The 22,321-nt window shown below is 37.0% G+C and overlaps 1 protein-coding gene across 1 annotated transcript; it reads left to right on the forward strand.

The window, feature by feature from the left end:
• The first annotated feature begins 562 nt into the window (after window positions 1–562).
• Window positions 563–2,213, forward strand: Ndn (necdin, MAGE family member). Its single transcript, XM_052178465.1, has one exon. It carries the CDS (start codon window positions 681–683, stop codon window positions 1,656–1,658), a length of 978 nt encoding a protein of 325 aa, XP_052034425.1. The 5' UTR covers window positions 563–680; the 3' UTR covers window positions 1,659–2,213.
• The last annotated feature ends 20,108 nt before the right edge of the window (window positions 2,214–22,321 follow it).

Consider the following 22,321-nt stretch of genomic DNA (forward strand, 5'->3'; position numbering starts at 1 on the left):
CATCAATTATGCTATATGCATCTATTACTTCTAAACATTCAAATCTCACATGAATTGTCTCCAGTGTCTGTAACTACACTTTGCATTCTTCCTTGTTTGATCTGCACTCAGGTTTGTAAGTATTTATCTCTATTAATAATTTCGCAACATTCCAATATTAGACCACACAGCATCATCATAAGGTACGACTTTCCAAAAAAATAAATAAATATAGTCATTTCTGTCTATCTTATTCTTTTGTAGAAAATCCAAATTCAAGAATTAGTCTTCCCCTTTCTCCAGGACCTTCATACTTAATTTGATTTTGCACAAACTCAGGGTGTCCGAACTAAGCTTCACCATCTCAGCTACATCTTTCTCCTTCAACTTGTTTCTTTCCCCACCACCTTCCACATTTGTCCTATACAACAGACCAGGAGATCGTTTTCATAAGCCTAGTGGTACCCTCCCTTAGATCCCAGTGGTTGGGCTTTGCTACTTCGCTCCTTTCCAGCCCTACCACCCTTCTGGCTTCCCAACACGCATGCGCAGTATCACGTCTGCCCCGCCCGACTGCTGCTGCGGAAGGTGCAGTGCTCAGTAAAGCGCACTTCCTCTGCTGATCTCCACTGAGGGAGTGCTGGCTCCGAGAGCTCCAAGCCGCATCCGCATCAGTCCTGCTCTGATCCGAAGGCGCAGACATGTCGGAACAAAGTAAGGATCTGAGCGACCCTAACCTTGCTGCCGAGGCCCCCGACTCTGAGATGCAGTGCAGCGCTGCTGTTCCCGAGGGGATCCCTCCTCCCGCTTTTCTGGCCGCAGACCTCGCAGGGCCACCGTGCGCTCCTGAAGGCCCTATGGAAGCCCCGCAGGCCTCGCCACCGCCCGAAGAACGGTTCGAAGATGCTGACCCTAAGGTCCAGCAGCAGGCCCTAGAGGAGGCCCGCGGCCACCAGCCCGAGAGCCCACCCCGGCCGCTCCCACCACCGCCAGCCCCTGCCCAGCTGGTCCTGAAGGCGCACGAGCTCATGTGGTACGTGTTGGTGAAGGACCAGAAGAGGATGGTCCTCTGGTTTCCAGACATGGTGAAAGAGGTCATGGGCAGCTACAAGAAATGGTGCAGAAGCATCCTCAGGCGCACCAGCGTCATCCTCTCCAGAGTGTTCGGGCTGCACCTGAGGCTGACCAATATCCACACCATGGAGTTTGCCCTGGTCAAAGCACTCAGCCCAGAGGAGCTAGACAGGGTGGCGCTGAACAACCGTATGCCGATGACAGGCCTCCTGCTGATGATCCTGAGCCTCATCTACGTGAAGGGCCGCGGGGCCAGAGAGGGTGCGGTCTGGAATGTGCTGCGCATCCTAGGGCTGAGGCCCTGGAAGAAGCACTCCACCTTTGGAGATGTGAGGAAGATTATCACCGAGGAGTTCGTCCAGCAGAATTACCTGAAGTACCAGCGTGTGCCCCACATCGAGCCTCCCGAGTACGAGTTCTTCTGGGGATCCAGAGCTAACCGCGAAATCACCAAGATGCAGATCATGGAGTTCCTGGCCAGAGTCTTCAAGAAAGATCCCCAGGCTTGGCCTTCCCGCTACAGGGAGGCTCTGGAGCAGGCCAGAGCTCTGCGGGAGGCTAATCTTGCTGCCCAGCCCCCCCGCAGCAGTGTCTCTGGTGATTAAAAAGGTCCAGGGGCACATTGCTATTTTCTGACCCATACTAGGGCTGTGTAAGGGTGGGGTTGAGTCATTAGAGTATTCCAAATCCACAGTGCAGTATTTCATGTATAATTTTTAAGTTTTCCATACAGTGCTTTTGTACCTTGTAATGCAATGTATTCATTTGTGTACTCGTGTAGTGTTTAAGATTGCTGCATGTGTGTTTATAAGTAAGCAGGTTGCTACTTTCACTTTTGTGCTTTTGTGGATTTTTGTACAAGAGATGTGCTGTGCTAAACTTGTGAAATACATTGAGATGCTCTGTATCTGATTCTTTGTATGGGACTGATGATCTGTATCAACAAAGAAGGCTCTGGAGAGTTAGCAGGACTTTGCAGCAATGCAGACCCGACCAAGAGAGAGGTCAAGGCCTTTCTCCATATGACTTCAACTGCCACAGAAAGCATCCATGTTGAATGGACTGATCTGAACTGGACTGTTGTCAATGTAAGCACTTAGCACACCTTGCAAAACATGTATACAACCCCACCCTAAATAAACTTCAAAATGAGCATTAAAGATGCTGTGAAATCATTTCTTTGGGGGGAGGTATTTATTTTGTTGAAAGGGGGTGTGGGTATGGGTGGGGATAAGAGTCTCCCTGTGTGCAGCATGAGCAAGCACAGAGGAATTCTAAGAGAGGGGGGAACCATTACACATGATCACTCGGAAGAAACTTGTGGTGCTTCAAGCAATTCGTCACATAAAAGGTATAATAACCAAAAAAAAAAAAAAAAAAAAAAAGGTCATTATCACATAACATGGGAGTAACAACAGGTATGATGAAAGGACTGCCCCTTTTTTGTTAGGTGTTTTTTTAAATAGTCTTCAGGGGTCACTTTAACAGAATAAGCCCTTATTGTGCATATTCTTCTTCATTTTGTCCTCCCACCAGCTATCAGAAGTATGATATCAGTGTAAGCCATGACACTAATGAAATAGGGGAGGGGTTGGGATTAGGGAGTTGCACCCAGCAGCACAGTCACATTTGCAGCTCAGCAGTCAATATGTTGCAGCGGACAGTAGGTGAAGAGAGGGTGAAATGGGAATTATGGTATTAGCACAGAGCAAGAAAAATAAAAGGGTTGGAGAGTTGGTAATGAACTATCCTAAAAACCTTATGCTGGGATCTTGACACTTAGCTCCCCGCGGCCACCAGTCACACAAGCACTCTTGCCTCCCTGCTGCACGCATTAAGGGTTTGATTTTTCTAATTAATTCCAAGAGTTTCACAGAAAATTAGCTTCTGAATGTACAAATTAGGAAATTCATTTCAGAAAGAATTGATGACCTAATCAAGCCCTTATCATGCTAAGGAATAAAAACAAGATCTGAAATTTCATCTTTCCGGAAGGCTGAAGATGAGCAAAACTATTCTGGCAGTCTTTCCAGTGAGAGCCATGACACTAGTGAGATAGAGGAGGGGTCGGGATTAGGGGGCTGCCCCCAGCAGCACAGTCACATTCGCAGCTCAGCAGTCGGCATTTTGCAGTGGACAGTAGGTGAAGAGAGGGTGAAATGAGATGAGAACCACGACAAACAGCACCAACTAGGGCAAAAATCTCCTTAGGAAGCTTTTGGTCTGGGGAGAAAGAGAGAAGAGGCTTTAATGAGATTAGAAATCCTTTAGACTCTGTGGGAAAAGTCATTTGGGAAAAGTTTAAAACAGAATTCTGGGGAAGGTGAATGAGGAGGACATACCTGCCACACCATACTCAGGAGTAAACTGGGAATCCTATTAATATGAAAGAGGTACAATCAGTGTGTTGACAGGCAGAACTGCGGACATATAGTGGCATTATCTAGCTGGTGGTGCAGGGAATGAAAATGCTTATAAATCCATGTCTCTTAAAATGGAAGTCTTCGTACTTAGTTGTGCCCACAGGCTTTCACTGGAGTGAGGATGCAAAGTGGAAAGATTCTGACAGTGACCCCAATGTGGGTGACCTGGCTTTCAGCAGACTATCCCATAAAGAGCTGGTGTTAGCTCTCACACCTATTTAAAATGTTTGGGTTTTTTTTTTTTTTCTGCTGTAAGAATATTGAATCTGTTTTGCATGGGTCTTTTTGGCAAATTCTGTTTTGCAGATTGCAGTTTTGCAGAGCCATGTAAAAACAGATTCAAGATTACTGACACTAGCACCCTAGTCAAACATTTGCTGAGGCATAGGATAGAGAGAAACAAGGCGCTGATTACAGACAGGCACAGAGCAGGGCTGCTCTCCAACTGCGTTGTCTTGGAGACAGCTTGCCACAGAGGAGGAAGCTCTGCAGATATGGAGGGGTTTTATTCATGGTGCCTGGTTCAGTAAACACCACAGCCTGCAGACATATGGAGGAATTACTCAATAACTTTCTTATATTTTCATATTGGCCTAAAAATTAAAAGATAGGGAGTACTCCAGGTATTTTGGAAAAGATGCTGAAATAGTCTGATCAGGAAACATTTAGCAGGCTCACAATTTGAGAGTCCATAGCTGTGATGATTTGGTACTCTAGCTGGGAGAGATTTCCCTGATTATTTTTATCTGCCAACAATAACTTCATTTTTTACCTTGATATTTTACTCTGATAGCACAGACCTATTTATGTTTCTTTTCATTTTTATTTTTCAATTAAAGATTATTTTATTTTAATATGTTTTAATTGAAATAGAACTGCATCACTCCCTCCTCCCTTTTCCTCCATCCAGGCACTCCCAGCTATTTCACATTTATATTTACTGTTTTTTCACATTTTTTCACTTTAATTGAATTCATTCTTAAAGTCATCTAAGCTGGAAAGAGCCTCTGGAGTTTAAATATAAGTTGTAATATCTACTTTAATCTGACCTCAGAGAAAATATAGGGTTCTGAGTTATAATTAAAAAAAGAAATTGATATTTTAATGAACCAGTAAAGTTATGTCTTTCCTATATATCCTGATATTATCACCACTACCATAATATTGCCTGACCAACTTAGAACACCCTTCCTGGGACTGTTTACAGCATCCATATTAAAATGCCTACTCAGAACACATATGACACGTACAAATAAGTGCATTCTGTTGCTTTCGTGTGAATTGTTAGATATGTAAAGGCAAAGAGTCATATCTGAAACCTCCCATCATGCATCTAAAGTCCCTTTACTATGGGCCTGTCCCATGGATATTCTTGGCTAGTAATGAAGCATTCTTTTTTCTTTTTTCCTCTAATTTAAATTTTATTTTTCTTATATAATATATCCTGATCACATTTCTCTTTCCCTCTGCTCCTTCTAGCTCCTCCACCTCCCCACCCTCCCTGATTCCCCTGCTTTCTGTCTCTCATTAAAAAAACAAACAAGCTTCTATGAGATAATGATATGATATAGTAAGATAAAACAAAAACTAGCACATCAGGACAGGACAATACAACCAGAAAGAAATACAACCAAAGTGCATGGGTCAGAAACAGATATAGGTACAAAGACCTATTCATTTGCATGCTCAGGTATCCTACAAAAGCACAAAACTAAAAGCCATAATATATACACAAAGGACCTGAAAACTCAAAATATTAGAAAATAATGGCACCTTTGCAACAGGAAAGAAAAAACAAGAACAGCAATCACATTCAACTAGCCTGAAACATAGAACAGAAATAAGCAGTACAGGGAAAGAAATGAATGCAGAAAATATTGGAAACAAGAAGAAGAGTCAGGTTTTTTTTAAAGCCCAATAATGCAAATCAGTTACTAATAGTCTTAAAGGATAAATAATACAAATTAATAACTTCTTACTGGGCAAATGGATCATGAAAACAAGTAACCAGATGAGGCTGGGGAAGAAAAACAAGAGAATGGTGTAATTCTCTTTTAATTAAAATAGTAATATAATTTTAATAAAAAAAACACATAATTGGGACCTGCTTGTTTCAAAAAAGAAATGGAGGAGAAATTGATCTAGGGGAGAAGGGAGATGGTTGAGACTGGGGGAAGATGAGGGAGGTGAGGTTGTGGTTGGTTTATATTGTATGAAAGAAGAATACATAAAATACAATAAGACATTCACAAAAAATTAAAAAGAACAAAAGTAAGCCAATGCTGTTAGAATAAAATATCAAGGGAGAAAATGAAAAAGTCAATTTAATAAATAAAGATATGTTTTAAACAATAAGTGATTAAATATATAATAAAAGTAAATCCATTCTATTACTAGTTAATTAAAATTGGCATCCACATGCCCTTCTCTAGTTGGACATATGCTACATGTTGCCTTCTGTACTCATTAGCATGCATGTTGAGAGACCAGTGTTCAGAAGATGATGTGCTGGGAGTTAAGGATTTAACAATAAACAGAATGATCATTGTGTGGTCAGAAGGCATTAATTAGGTGCATAACAAGAATCACCCTTCAGCACAAAGAATGCCACACTAGAAGCAATATGAGGATAGAGGAAGACAAACAGATGCATAAAACCCAGATTTTCTAAGAGAAGTATTGTATAAATTTGCATGTATTGTATAAAGGGTGATTGACAATTTAAAAGTGATACTGGGAAGGGTACATTTGACAGAAGGATCTCTTTGTGCTAACGGGCTGTGTTAAGAAACAAACAGACTTGTGATATTATATATTATCTTGAAATGAAGGAAAATAGAAAGTAAATTCCATTTTGATTTTTAAAATATTTTAATTTTCTCTGTTACAGACACTTTTGTCAAATTATTTTGCCAGTAACTTAATATTAGAAGATATTATAGCTTTTAGGGTGTGATGTATGAATTTATTCATTTGTTTAATAAAAATATTGAACTTCATTGTATGGTTACTTTGTAGGACTTGGAGACACTGATAAATTAAAAACTTTGTTTCACATATGTATAATATATGCTGTATTTATAAAAAGAATTGTCAGAAATTGTCTTGGTGATTAAATCAACAGTCTAGGTATCTGTGGTCAAAGAGTTTCTAATTTAATTTAGTAATGTCTCCCAAAGTAAACTTTCAATGATACCAATGACTGTTCCATAGCACACTGCAATACTTGGTTCTTGTTTTCTTCTTTTGGAAGTTGAGTGATGGAGGATAAGGTGAGAAATGAGCAACAGGTGTTGACTTAGGTTTCAAGCTTGAATACAGGTTAAAGGTCAGGTTTAGTTGATGAGACTGGAACAGGTTAGGGGAAGAACAAGTGTGGAGGAAAAAGTAGCAGTTTCTATGTTGAAAATCTTTTAAATATGCTGAAAGACAGAAAGAAGACTTACACAATAAGTATATCTAACTCAAGGGAGAATATTATATCTCAGCAGTGGAGAAATGTACTTATCTATGGAAACTCTGGGGGGAAAATGTGTCTGTGCTTGTATTCTGAGAACCTGAAGCATTTTCTCATCAAGTTCTACAGGAATGTCTGGCAATGGCACTGTAAAGAGTGCCTGGATAAGAGTTCAAAAAGAAAGGCAGCAGAGTGCAAGGTCATGAAATCAAAATAGCAGCATTTTGAGAGAGAGGAAGTGGCCAAGGGTATCAAATGCTCTTGAAGTATCTTAAACAATTTGGAAAGGGATTTTTGCATTTAATAGGATCCTTGGTGGTTAGAGAAGAAAGTATGTTACCTAGACGCAAGTTACCTAGTTGGCAATAACTCTGATAACTCAGGTGAGCAACAGATCAGGACTTAGCTATGGAGTAGGTAATGAGGATGGGAATGAATGAAGGAAATTTGAAAATATCTGTAGATCAGGTTGACAAAGGGAAAAGATTAAGTAAGTGCTACAGATAAGAAGGGTGGGATGAATGAAGGACTGTGGGCAGCTTCCTGGAGTGCTGGGCTTCTTGAGTATCAGTTGTTTATTTACGAAGTAAACAGAGCAGATTCATGTGGGAGGATGATAAATTCCACTGAAAAGAAGTTGATTCTGACATGAGTGTGAGATACACAAATGGAGGTATGAATTTGGCTGAGTAGAAAATCACAAGAGAAAAAGTTGCAGTGTGGAATATAGTCCAAGGAACTCATGGGTGAGAAGACTGCTTAGAGATAGAGCTGCTGGGATTTGGGAGGGTAAACTGTGGTTTTCTCATGCAGTTTAGGCAGGAAATGCAATTTGCTGCTCATTTGCAGACACTAGCATCAGATATGCATGGTCCTTCTCCATTCTAAGGGTATGTTTGGGAAACTTTTTAACATCAAATATTCCTGCTCCCTCTTCTTATACTAAAGATATGCTTGGGGAACTTGAGAAAGTAAAAAAGGGATGTGGAAGGAAGATGGAGGAAAATGAATGAATCTTGGAGTTAAAGACAGAACACTCAAAAAGTATCAGGAAAATATAAAGTCTAGTGAAATCTAAAGAATTTGTTTTAGAGATTTTGTGCATATCATAAGGGGTCAGGGTTTGGGTATGCCTCGGGTCTGAAACAATGAAAAAGCAGAAAAGTAAATAAATAAATAAATAAATAAATAAATAAATAAATAAATAAATAAAGCAGAAAAGTATCTACTAATTAGTTATTATAAAGCTATTTTAAAACTGTCAAGCAAATTGCCATCAGACTGATTCCAACAAGAGCTGAGTTTTAGCAAATTGACAATTGAGCAGTATATGTACACAAACAACTTGAATATTGAAGATTGAGAGAAGTTAATGCTAAGCCGACGAAGTGACAATCAGTATAAGCAGGGTGACAAGCCTTAAGTGGAAGTCGGAATGCATGTGGTGTATAGATGAGACAGGTAGATAAAAATGATTGATAGTTGCATGCCTATTTGTATCCGTGACAAAAGCTGATGGTGTTATATTCTTAGAAGACAGCAGGAAATAATGTACTGAACACTGATCCAAATGAGTTAATCTTTGCAGACTGTCATGGCAAAGTCCAGTGGTTATTAGAGATTTTAACTTACTAATATATAAAAAGAATAATGCAATGCTGTCATGTTTTTCATTTATTCCAGGATTGCAATATTTTAAAATTAACTGCCATTATTCACCATATTAATAATCAGAAAAATATATAAGATCATATCAATTCACACAGAAAAGACATTTGCGAAAGTTTATTAATCCTACTCTTTTTAAAATTGTCAGAAAATTAAAGTTGGAAAGAAAAATCAGTAAAATGAATTCTTCCTTTGTAACTGCTTCATATGTCTCGTCTATTTGAGATGCAGTCAATAAGATCAATCCCAAGCCTGATACTAGAAACCCAGCTAACTGTTCAGTGCTTGTAAAGTCATGGTCATTGGAGAAGAATATATAACCACTAGTTTAATAAATCATCATAATCCCTAATAAAATTCTGTAAGCATTTGCCCTTATACCTACAAATGAATGTAGTCCTCACCTCTCATCAAGGAAAGTTGTCTTTGCAATAGACAAAGACCACCATAGAAACTGATAAGCAATCAAAATGCAGAATTGTGGGCCCCAGTCCTAATGGATATATCCACAAAACACTCTCTTGCACTTAAGTCTCCAAGAACATTTCACAAGAGGATTGAAGTGGGTCTTGGTTTTTTGTTTGTTTGTTTTTGTGTTATTGTGTCTCATAGTAACATCAGAAACTAGACCCATAAAGTCTCAGCAATACGAACACCTTTACATAAGCTGAACAAATGTGATATCAACAATCTTGCCAGACTGCATGAGGAAAACCATGTAATGTCTCTCCCTATACAAATAGGGGCAGCCAAGCAAAGTTGGAAATGGAAGATGTAGTCCGCCCCAGGAACAGGAAAACAAATGGCAATTTAGTGCCAAATGATTAGCCCTAAAAACATACTAAAAGTAACAGCATATGTACTCAACAGGCTATACTTAGGAATATATATGTATTTTAAAAACATATAGACATGCAATAATAATTAATGAAAAAAGACGGCATGAATTAGTAGAACAAATAATGATTTATGCAGTATGTTGAAGGGGAAAGGAGGGGGGAAAGAAAGCTGTATTTAAATTAGAATCCCCAAAAGAAAGCAAAAAGGAGTGAGACTGTGCAGTATTTTTGTTTCTAGTACTGGCTTATTTAATTCAACACAGCCAATTCACTTTAATCTATGTCTCAGCAAAACTGACATAATTTATTTTTTGGCTAATAATACTTTACACTGTTCATAAACTACAGATCTTTATCCAGAATATATCTGGACATTTTAGTTGATTTCATATGTTTGCTATTTTGAACAGCACCTCAATAACAGTGGAGGCGAAGGTGTCTCTTTGATAAACCTATCTCATTTCCTTTGGCCATATACCCAGCAGAGGGATTACTGGATCATGTTTCCCAACACAAAGAAATGATAAATGTTTGACAAGATCAAAATGCTAGTTACCCTGATTTGATCATTCCACACTGTACACACACGTCAAGTGATCATACTATATCAATATTTAGAAATGTCACATATCAATTAAAATTAAAAAGAAATGAAACAACAACCTATCGAAATTTGTCTTGAAAACACTATAATTAGCAAGGCTTAATATTTAATAGTGAATGATAGAATGATTTCTACTAAGATTGGATATGAAAGGAAAGTATCCACTTTTACTCCTTACTCTTCCTTTTCAACTTAGCAGCAAAATTCTTATCCATAGAAGATGAGATAAGTAAAAAAAGAAATCTGTTCTTATGTACATAATATGATACTATTGTCTACCTGGAAACGCTCAAATAACCCTACAAAACCAGAAATGAAATATTCCTAGAATAATAAAGGTGTTTAGCAATAACATCAGATTCAAGATTAATCGGCAAATTTCTACTTTCAAGCACAACAGGAAACACAAATGTAAAACCCAATACAATTTATTCTAGGTCAGAAATATTTTAATATACATTAAACTAAGTGTGCTCTGGATCTGTACATTGAAAACCACATAGAACACTAAAAAATCCAAGAAGACAAAAAGAAATCTTATGTTTATAAATCAAAACAGAATAAAGAAGCAAATCAAATTATAGGATTGGTGCAATTCCTATAAAAACAAAATGCCTATATGTTTACTATTTTCAGTACCAAAAGCTCTCACTTTCTGGGTGGTGATGGTGAAATATAAAAAAAGTCGCATCACCTGTGATCTATGAGTAAATGTGTTTAGGGTTACAAAACTTATTCTCAATCTTAAAACATCTCAAGGGCTTCTATGGTCAAATGAGGACAGAAAGTTAGTTTTCTCAAGTCTCTCGACTTTTCCCCCTGACCACTGGTAACACAATGATGCATATACATCCTGAAAAACTGGACCATCTATCATTGTACAGTCACCACTCTTGTGACTCATTCTGTCCATTATGAAGTGTTCTGACCATGAGTGGTTATCAGAAACTCCTTTACCTGTAGATTTGCTGTACTGCTTTTTATCAATTTAGTGCTACTTCACATTTTAACATTATGAAGCCTGGCCATGGTTTTTCGGTAACTCTAATAGAGAGAACAGGAACAACAATAATGTGAAAGCTAGCATAGTCTGGTAGGCTAAATTATGGGGCTATTTTAATGGTTTCTGAAGGGTACATATAAGTGGATGAGATTGGTAAGCAAACAAGAGAGAACATTGTGTACAGCAGAGGTAAAACATTTCTGATTGGGCATAATGGAGAAAGCAAAGCAATCTCAGTGCTTTTCCGGGGCTGAACAACAATACACTGAGGCTAGGTGCTTTACACAAAAATCCATCTCTTCACAATGAAGGCTGAAGCACATCGCCCAGGGAACAATAGTGTTGTTTCCTTCTGAAAATTATAGGAAAAAGCACCCTCTCGAGTCTGCCTTTGGCTTGCAGGTGGATGCCCTCTTGACTCTTTGTATGTTTCTGCAGCTTTCCACAATAAAGAAACTAAATCTCACAGAGTTAGCACAAAACATGCATGCAAGAATGCTCCTCTATGTCTGTGGGCACTATTCTAGGACCACCGAAGGTACACAATCCTTCAAGAATTTTAAGAAACACTGTGGCCATGTTCACATACAATTATTACACATTCGCATGCTTCACCTTTTCTCCATGATTTTTTACACCTAATAAATAAAAGCATCCAGAAAAGAGTTAATGTGTGTATTGTTTATGAAATAACAAGAAAAAATGTCTCTATATGTATAATATAGATATTTTTCACATGTTTTTAATCAGTGATTGGATGACATTGATGGAGTAACCAAGGGGGCTGAGGTATGACTATCATCTAAATGTGTTAGATGTTTCTATTTGTCTCCCAAAAACATTCCAGTATTTATTTAAAATCTCAGTAGCTAGATTACTTAGATAAAATGGATAAACAAGCACATGTACACCACTACTTTTTTTTAATTTTTAAAAACTGGGCAAAATTACATCTCCGGACTTATATAATTCCTAACTAACATCCTGAGGGTAAAAAGTAGCAACTGTGGATAGCAGATGCATCTGTGTGCAGCTGATTCTGCTAGGTCTATTCATCAGTCATGCTTGTTATTATATATCAGGGGATGCATCAAATAGGAAACAAAACACGTATTTCCACCTACCTCTGAGTCACTTTAATTTAAAAAATAGAATTTCCAATTATCTTCTTGTTTTTTATGAAAATTTTAATTAAGTCTCAGAAAACCAAAAACAAAAGATTATTTATATCTTATTCAAGCCCTAAGTAGATATTGCTCATCCATATGCATCAGTGGCAGATCGTGCCAATGTAAATTTGGCAAATTCCATTCAGTCTATGAGCTTCTCATCAAAGGAAATGAAAATATATTACCTGTTAAATAGTTCACAGATCACCTAACCCTGCTAAAAATGGGGATGTATGCCTGCTTGTGTTTTGAGGCTTTTGCAATTAGTATTTTAATAACTTTTCAATTTTTAGAAAAGATGCAGAAACATGAATGGTTTTGCTGGGTTTATAGAAGTAGAAGGAATCAGGTCCTCAGAGGATACAGCTCATTACCACTAGTCACAAGAAAGGCATCAAAAGGCAGGCTTGCCATAAAATTATATTTTCAAAGTATATGACAAAAATAATATCTGTATAATTTGGAAACAGATAAGGATGAGAATAAACAGAAGGAAATGGTTTCAAAGTAAATATGTATGATTCTTCCCACCACCCCCTCTAAAAAACACTCTGGGTGATCTTGGAAAGGGTTATTGTTCCAGTATTACTTTTTAAGGTGCAGCAAAATTTGACAGAGGGAAAAATATATATTTATATACAAACACCCAAGGAAAGGAAGAGAATCAGACTAAAATTATCTAACAGGTAAACAAAGCTGAAGGACTTCCCCTCTAACTTTATAGCTGACTACACAACTCAGAAATGAAAACGATGTGAACATTGGAAGAATGATAAACACATAGTTACTAAAAAAGAAGACAGAAATCAATCATAGTCATGCACAATTAACAGCTGACTTTTGACAAAAATGACAACAATTCATTAGGAAGTTGGCACCTCAATAAATGATATTGTATGGAAAATTCACACAATCCCAAGACAAAAACCTGACATACAACTAAACTAAAAATTTTTATAGCTCTAACTATCTGTTACTGTAAAAACTATTTATTTATTATTTTATTTAATTTATATAAGTTTGCTGCTTTTGTGTATGTCTCTAAAGTGTGTGCATATCTATAGAAGTCAAAGGGAGCCTCTGATTCCCTATAGTTGAGTCACCATATAGATGCTGAAAATTTGAACACAGGTCCTCTGCAAGAGAAATAATTGCTCTTACACTCTGAGTCTTTTCTACAACCTATAAAAACTGTTAAAAGGAAAATAAAATGGGGCAATCTTTATCAATGTTCATTGGAAGAAGTGTTCTTGGGATATTCAAAACATACTAATGAATAAACTGAGAAATATGAAAATTAAAATATATTGTTCCATGAAGAATACTGCTTACTGAATAAGGAGCTAGTGATCATGCCAAGGTTAATAACTTTAATCTCAGTAATTTGGAGATAGAAGTGAGTGAATTTCTGTGAGTTCAAGGCCAGTCTAGCATACATGTGAAAATACAGGCTATCTAAGTCTACATAGTAAGACATCGTCTTAAAAAAAATCCAGAAATAGAAAACAAACAAATAGAACTTTAGCCCAAAATAAGAACTATGCTATCATGTGAAAATACCCTCTAACATTAATTAATTGTTAAGGAAATAAAACCAACTAACAAACTTACCTCATGAAACTAAAAACTTCTGAAAAGCATAAGGAGCATTCAACTAACTGAAGAGTAAATCTACAGAATATGAGAAATTCACAGGATGCAGGGAAACTGGCCCCTTACTGTAATCTATTTAATTCAACAGATTTGGGGAGAGAGCCAGGCATTGTCTCGATGTTGTACCTTTTGCCTACCTCACAAGTTTCCAAAAGTCAGTTCCAATCTAATGCTCACGCGGATGGCCCTGGTTAAACTACATGGGTCACAAGACAAAGCAAATGTCATAAACATGGGAAATGGATAGATATGGGTATGGGATTGACAGGAGAAGGAAAGAGACCAAAGGGCTGGAGGAAAGCATGATCATAATGCATTGTATACATGTATGAAATTGTCAAAGAACTACCTTAATTACCTTGCTCTAAATTTAAAACTAATGACCAAACCAATCTGAAAATAGGTATTGGAACAGATGAGACATCAGTCAAGTTGGGTAGATATCAAATAAGTACCTGAAATGATGATAACATAGTTCACCTTTGGAGAAGTGTAATCAATTTTAAAGTTTTATTATAATAGCATATATTAATTATATATGAAAATGGATTTTATTAGGGCACATTCACCCCATTGATACTCATTTTCATTCCTCTTATATTCCCACGAATCACCTTCCTCTTTCCAGCTAGCTTCCCCCTACATTCATATCTCTACTTTTATTTTACAATTAATACCATCACTCACATATTAGAGTGGTTATAAAAACACACTGTTAATATAATAGAGATTGTGTGGAAGACATGGGGCACTCACCTCCTGCTGATGGATGTATTAAATCAGTAGCTACTCCATAAACCAAATAAATGTTTTTTATTATCATATCCTGATCCTATGACCCAATGGGTGTCATACAACATGAATATATACAGAATTCAAGGCATGTTTTACTATTAAAATGTGTATGATCATATTTATAGCAGTTTAAGTTTGCACAAAAGGAAAATTCCATGTGTCTCTGAATTTATGAAATAGTAAGTAAGCAGAATAATATTCAATAAGAAGTAACCAACAAGGGAGCATTGGCCCAACATTTAAGAATGTGCACTGCTCTTTAAAAAAGCTGAATTCAGTCTTTAACTCCTACATGGTAGATTACAATCATCCTTGACCCTGGCTCCAGGGGAACATGCAAATACTCTCTCTGACCTCCAAAGACACCAAGCATGTGCACAGCACACATACACAGCACACATGCAAGTAAAACTCATACACATACAGATAAAGAAGAAACCAGTATTGTTATACAGAGCAATTATAGCAAATGTGAAAAGTATTGAGATGAGAACAAAAAGAAAGATATGGAAAAAATGTTGTGATTGATTTTTATAGTGCATGCTAGAAATAACTAAAATGTAACAAGAACTAACAGACAAACGGTTAGTAGGAATTGTGATAGAGGTTCACCATCAGAAATGATAGAATAGTTTTTTTATCCTGATGACATTAATGCCTGTAAAAATTGAATTATTCTATGATAGATTTCACAAACATCTGTAATGCATGAGGAAATGAATGCATTTTAAAACTTGAAAATTTGGAAAAATAATAATGGTCTCTGTTGCTAGCTTTTTAGCAATTTTGATTTCAGCAGTGTGACTGTACATGTTGTTATGACTAGAACAAGTTGGATGTAAGTGATATGCAGCATTAATGTTATTTTTGTAATGCCTTTTAAATATAGAACCATTTCAAAAATAATAAGTTAAAATATATCAATGATAATAATACTACCAAAGAAAATAAATTTTAATGGTGAGATATATGAAATAAACTTAAGAAATGCAGAACAGATGTAGGTGATGAAGATTAGTAGTAAGTACATTGTCAGGATAAACCCTTCTGAGGAAAAGAACTGAGGGCCAAGTCTGTACTAACATAAGGGAGCAACAGAGATTTCTCAGTTCATTAGGGGAGGAGTCCCAGCAGAGGCCACTGTTTCTGCAATTGTCTGAACATTGAAACTGGAGTTAAAATCATGACAGGGGCCCTGGTGATTAGATTCAGTGTGGGAGATGAAGTGTAATGGAAAACTGTGCAGAGATATGCCCCTTTGCCTGAATCACATGATTTATTCAGAAAGTCTGCCAGGGTACCCAATACTTTTCAGTCCTTGGTCCTGTTTTGATTAGTTTGGTTTCATAATTATGGTAGTGTTTCTTTATCCACTTTTTAAAAGATATTTCTCTGTCCATTCCCATCCAGATTTCCTCATAGAAATGTCCTTGGTTGTCTTTGAAAATGTGTCCCATTGGCATACCTTCTTGAGTCTCATCCAACTCAAACCTCGAAGGAGTTCAATGACATTCCAAATTTCAGCATAAGTGGAACCTCAATGCCAAATCCTCTACCCTGCTTTAAAAAAAATATAGATGCCTCTCAAGGCCACTTGCAAAGGGTGTGGCTTAATTTTTCTGCCGCCTCCAGTTTCCATTTTTTTCCTTCTTGTCAGATGCATTTTCTAGAAACTTAAACTAGGTACTTCATTAATAAAGGAGATCGTGTGACAAAACAATTGTCACCTAAAGAGTTTTGCATTTAACCATGCAATAGAGAATACATAGTGAGGACATGAAAGAGATAGAGGCAGGTGGGGCATGATAACATGACCCTAGGAGGTGAAAGGTCAGTATTCCTCTCATAGTTAATTCTTTAATTCCACTGAACATTCTCACTGTCTCCATGACAAAGGCCCAAGTTTTACCAATATGAATATTTCATTCCATATGACCATACATACGGTCTACTGGAAATATTTAGTAATTCCCAGTAGTCTAGTTCCTTTTCCCTTCTCCAAAATAATACTTCAGCCTACAAACTTGCTAAGCTTACTTCATGTCTTATTTCATGAGGAAACTAGGTGGCATCAAAAGTTCCTTCAAGATTTTGACCTTGTAGTCTTCAAGGTAGTTGCCTAGTTCCACTCTCTGTACTTTCACAATTTATTAAGTATAAATGTAACTCTCCCCTTACCAGATTCAAGCCCTGATAAGGTAGAAGTCATACCCCAGCTAGTACTGGTGCATTTATTAGCCACTCCCCTCTTCTGATAGAGTGGGACTGCAGCAGAAGTGATCTTTGTCACACATTTCTTTGGGCTATACTCTTTCACAACTCACAGCTTAAATGCACAGATCCCTGACTGAAAGCGAATTTTGGTAACGTTATCCAGCATGCTATTTTAAGTTAAAAGCATTACAGAACTAACACTTTTAGTCAAACAATTACATTTTAATTCCTTGGCCTAGCCATAATTGCAGTAGAAAGCATACTTTAAGTAATTTTAATGTAAATCGTGTAATTTCCAAAGAATTTCAAGGTCAAGCAGGGTCACTGTATTAATGCCTCCAACTCTATTACACAATGATGGACCCCTTGGCCTTTTGGGAAATTGTTGGCTAAAAGAGGTTGGAAAAGAATTTCTACTTCTAGGGATGGACACAAAATATTCAACCTTGACATGAAACATATGCAGAGAGATTATAAAACTGAGAAATGGAGACATAAAGAATACTATGTTAATTAAATTATCCTAAATTAATTAAATTGTATGAATGGGAAGCAATTCTGAAGAGAATAGGCCTGTTGCTGCTTTGATCTCTGGGGATTGCACAGAATCTAAAGTGAATTCTCTCTTTTAGGGCTGTAAAGAGCAATCAGACCAGCGGTTGGCTTTTATTGATTTCGTGATGCCTGGCTTGACGGACCATAATTCTAAAGCATCTGAAGGAAGCAAAAACCCACCCACCAAATCTCTCATTCAGGGTTTTTACTAATGACATGAAAAAACACAGTGATGGCTGAAAACAAGAGCGAAAGAACACTAGCAGAGGAGTGAACTGAGCAGACACGGTAACGCACAGACATCTCCTGATTGCAAGACAGCAGCCTGCAGAGGCTATGTGCTGAGAAAAAGGGCAGGCACGATCTTCCCCTAGGTACACAAAAGCTTCATTGAGTGTGCAGACTTAGCCTGACAAAGGCTGGAAGCAGGAAAAAAACAGAAGAACCATCTCCTGAGGTTGGAATATCCAGAAGCAGAGGTAGGGAGTAAAGAAAAGTCCTTTATTGATCAAAAGATGTAAAATTGTTCTTTGTGAGGAGAGAAAGAGTAGTGGGCAGAGAGAGACAATATCTGGGTCTAATACATAGAGATATTTAACACCTTTCTGATTTTATATTTGAAGTTTTGCTTTAATAAATATCCTTTTATACCTGGAAAATAGATTGCACAATCACAGTGGCGCTAATCTAAATATAATTGTAAAAAATCCCTGATAGAGCTCATTTTTTTAGATCAAAGACCACAATTTGGTGGTCTGACAGAAGAAAAATAAATAGCTTTCCCTGAGAGAAAATAAGATTTATGTTAGACTCTAATTATTTACACACATTGTCTCCCACACAATAAAAGGTAAGAAATAGGAGATGTTGGAGTGTGTGATGCATAGATGAGCATGGTAATCTTTATTACAGGGAAATTTAGACACAAAATAGATGGCGGACAAAGAAGAATTTAAATAACGATAATTAGTGTGTTCCATTATACCATAACAAAGAAAATGGCACGTGTGCATAAATGAAGTATTTCACAATAACTACAAAGAGGAGAATGAAAATAATGTAACGGAAAAAATACAATAATAAAATGAATGGTCAATTCAGTGGACCTAAGAGCAAAATGAATATAGTAAAGAACAAAGGATCAGTGAACAAAAAGCCAGGTCTGTTTTAAAAAGATGCAAACTGAAGTGTTGGAAAATAAAGAGGAGAACATGCATTTAATATTCATAAGGGAATACTGCAAACATGTGTTTGATGTAAGAGAAAGAATATGACAGAATTGTTTAAAGAGGCAATAGGCAGGAATTTTGTTAAAATGGTGAAATGCATTAACCTGCTCTCCCAATCAGGATAAAAATAAATATTACTATTATTATTAAAATAAACAAAAACAAACCAAATAAAGTTCCAGAATGGAGGAGGTTACATGGAGTATAACAGCAATAAGAATGCTCTTTTTTACAGATAACAACCAAAGAACACCTTTCATTTTTTTTAATTTATTTTGAGTATTACACATAAAAATACAAAATGTTTACATAGTACAGGGTACCTTGTGATGATTCCACAGTGCACAGCTAATGCAAATCTAGTTCCTAGAATGTATACCACTTCTTTGTGATGAAACATTCAAAATCCACATATTAGCTTTGTAATTACACACTGAGAATCAACAACGGCGGTCACTCAACATTGTACGGCACACCAGAACATCCCATTCCTGACCGGATCTTTGTGTTCTGAGATTTTTAGCATGTTCAGATGAAAAAATGCATGAGAATGAGAACAAAAAGGACATGAACGGTTTAACTGGAACTACACTGTTGCAAATACCTTATTCATGAATTGTGACATACGCAGTATTGAATTAAAGACGAGTTTTCAAGCCCTGAAAGGCGGTGGACACAGGTGCGAGTATGGAAGACTGAGTAAGGCAGGATTGTAGCTAGCCTTGATGCATAAAGACACTAAACAAAGAAAATAAAAGATGGTATTGTGAGGGTTACTGCACCCATGCTGAAAAGAAGATGATGTAACAGTTAATACAGAATGAAAAATTAAATTCTACGAACTTTATTAATTCAAACTGGGGGAAAAAAAAACAAATGTCGTACAGAAAAAATAAATCAATGCAGTTCATTTGTTCCTGATAGGGAATATCACTAAGTGTTAATAAACAAATAGCTCATAAAAATGCAGATTTCAGTAGAATAGATTTTTAAAACTCAGAACCTGCGTATAATTATTAAACCTTCAAATTATTTTATCTGGGTGATGGGGCTCCTGAATCTTCAATCAAACATAGTCATAGGGTTTCAGTGAGAGTATTTTTGATGAAAATCACCTTTAATTTAGCATAATGAATAAATCATTCAACTGGTTGTATTTAAACAGATGAAGACTTGAATAGACAAAAAGACAGTTTAAGAAAAGAGAATGCCTTCTGCTTGATAGGCTTCTTGTTAGAATACCTTAAATTCAGCCTGAAGGTTAGTTCACAGTGGGTCATGTGCATGCCTAATTCTAACTGCAACTGCACCGTCAAATTTGGATGTCCTTGTATCTTCAGACCAATTTTAAAGCTAAACTACTAGTTGTCCTACCTTATGTATGCCAAGATTCCACCTATGGTTTAAACTAATTTATTCTGTCTCTGCCTCCCTGCCTTGTCTGTCTCTAATTCTCTCTCTCTCTCTCTCTCTCTCTCTCTCTCTCTCTCTCTCTCTCTCTCTCTCAGACATAGAAAATATTTAAATAATCCTCTTCTAGTTGCGGAATTATACACTGATAACCACTGTATACAAGAAAGTGTCATAGTTTGAAAACTACATTTAATATTTGTGAACTTACTAAACACCACAGTAGGCTATGTTGATGTTCTCAGAACACATACCATAGCTTTTAGTTTAAGTATTGTCATCTTACACAAAACCTGACTATAAGAGAGTTTTAAATATCTAATGTATACAACATATGGGGTTACTCTTTGTAGAAATAACAGAGAAAAAAAAGAACACACAAAAAGAATCCAAAAATGTGAGAATTTCAGAACACTGTGTTGGGCATCTGTTACTCATCTTCCCTCACGCCTGTATAACTAACTTAACAACTACCTGTTACTGCCCAGTCCTGTAGAAGAATATCACATACCTATTAAAACTCCAGTTAAAATGCCTGCTTTCTGTGGCATATCATTTAAACCCAGCATTCTCGAGGCAGAGGCAAGTGGATCTCAATTAGTTAGAGGCAAGCCTCATCTACAGAGTGAATTCTATGACACCCAGGACTCTACAAAGAAACTCTGTCTAAAACAACAACAACAACACCAACAAACACAAAACAAAAACAAGAAAATATACAGTAAAAAGATGAAATGTCAGAAGCCAAAGCATTGTTTTCACATGTTTGTAATATATTCACCTTTTTACAGCTGAAAATTTATGAATTGAAGAATCATAAGGCAGGTACTTTATCTATATACAATTTGCTTATATGGGTTCAGCTGACAGACTAGAAGCTTCTCAGCTCTCTAACAGAGCAACAGGAAAATAAGCTTCAGATAGATAGTGAAGAAGTCAAATTTCTGGCTTCTTCCTCACCCCACTAACCTGAAGATAAAATGGCCTGGCAGATTTTTTTCTTCCATCAGGTCTTGCCTTCTGGAAGACTAGTGTAGGTAAATCAGACATGCTCTAGCCAGTCCTGAACATCTTTAATTGAAACTGTGGGCTGATCCATTTCTCTTTCTTTGTCAAAATAGAACAACCATAAAATGAGGAAGGAGACCTGCTCTATACCATCATAAATGAAAGCTTACCTGAAGCTGGGTACTTTGCTGTCTCAGTTCACCTTTTCTGGTTTAAAGTAACCCATTCAAACTTAGGGAATACCCTTTCTGCTGGGACTGACTTCTAGCTAATCTGCTCCCCTGAAGATCCCATATCTTGACACTCCCCAGAAGATCCGCTAAACTCAGAGTATTTGATAAGAACCTTCCCAAAGTCAGAGAAGATGTACCTAATCCTCAAGAGACTGGAGGCCCCAAAGGGTTTAGAGGTCTGGTGGAGTGGAGGGGACATCCTCATAGAGACAGGGGGTAGCGAGGAGTGGAACAGTCGGAGGATGTACAGGGAGGCGAATAAAATCTGGAGTGTGAAAAGAAAATAAAAAATAGGGAAATAAGACCCACCCTAGACCAGCTAAACTTCTGTTCTACAGGGAGTGTTGCTGTGTGCATTGTTTTTGTGTCTTTGTGAGTATGAGTTTCTTCACTTTAATGGAACTTGTTAACTATTGCTGCCTGCTGTGTCTGAGATTTTCCTGCTTTGTAATTCTTTAATTGGCAAGGGAAAGAAACACAGTCAGACCTCCAGACAGTAAAACACTGAGCAAAGGATGTAAATAAACCAAGTATACAATGACCAAGCCTGAGAAAACCAGGCTTGGCCCTTTTAGTGTCAAGCAATAAAGGTTTCAAACCATAAGCACTAACAAATCGAAGAGGGCTTTTTGAAACAACTAAAAGGTCAAATGGAAGGGCATAATCATATGCAATGTAGACAACACACCAAAAGAATTAATAGCACATTAAGTATAGTAGTCAAACTAAGTAGGAGAAATAAAAAAGTTCATTTACACAAATATTTAGAGATTTTACACATTTCAGAATAAGTAAGCAAGAAACCATAGGAAATTTTTTTTAAAAAGTAAAGTGAAACTATAAGAATAATCAACTCAGAACTTGTGTAGAATATTCTCTCACCAAAGGAGTCCATTTCTAAGACAATCTTGCTATGTAGCCTGGGCTGGTCTCGAACTATTATTTCAAAGTAAATGCAGTGCAGGGAGTTCATGTATATTTTTTTTGAATGAGTGTGCCCAAATTTTA

Source organism: Apodemus sylvaticus, chromosome 1 (genome assembly GCF_947179515.1).
Source record: "Apodemus sylvaticus chromosome 1, mApoSyl1.1, whole genome shotgun sequence".
In the NCBI taxonomy this organism is placed as follows: Eukaryota; Metazoa; Chordata; class Mammalia; order Rodentia; family Muridae; genus Apodemus; species Apodemus sylvaticus.

Coding starts and splice junctions, on each gene's coding strand:
- Ndn (XM_052178465.1), top strand. CDS start 681: ATGTCGGAACAAAGTAAGGATCTGAGCGACCCTAACCTTGCTGCCGAG.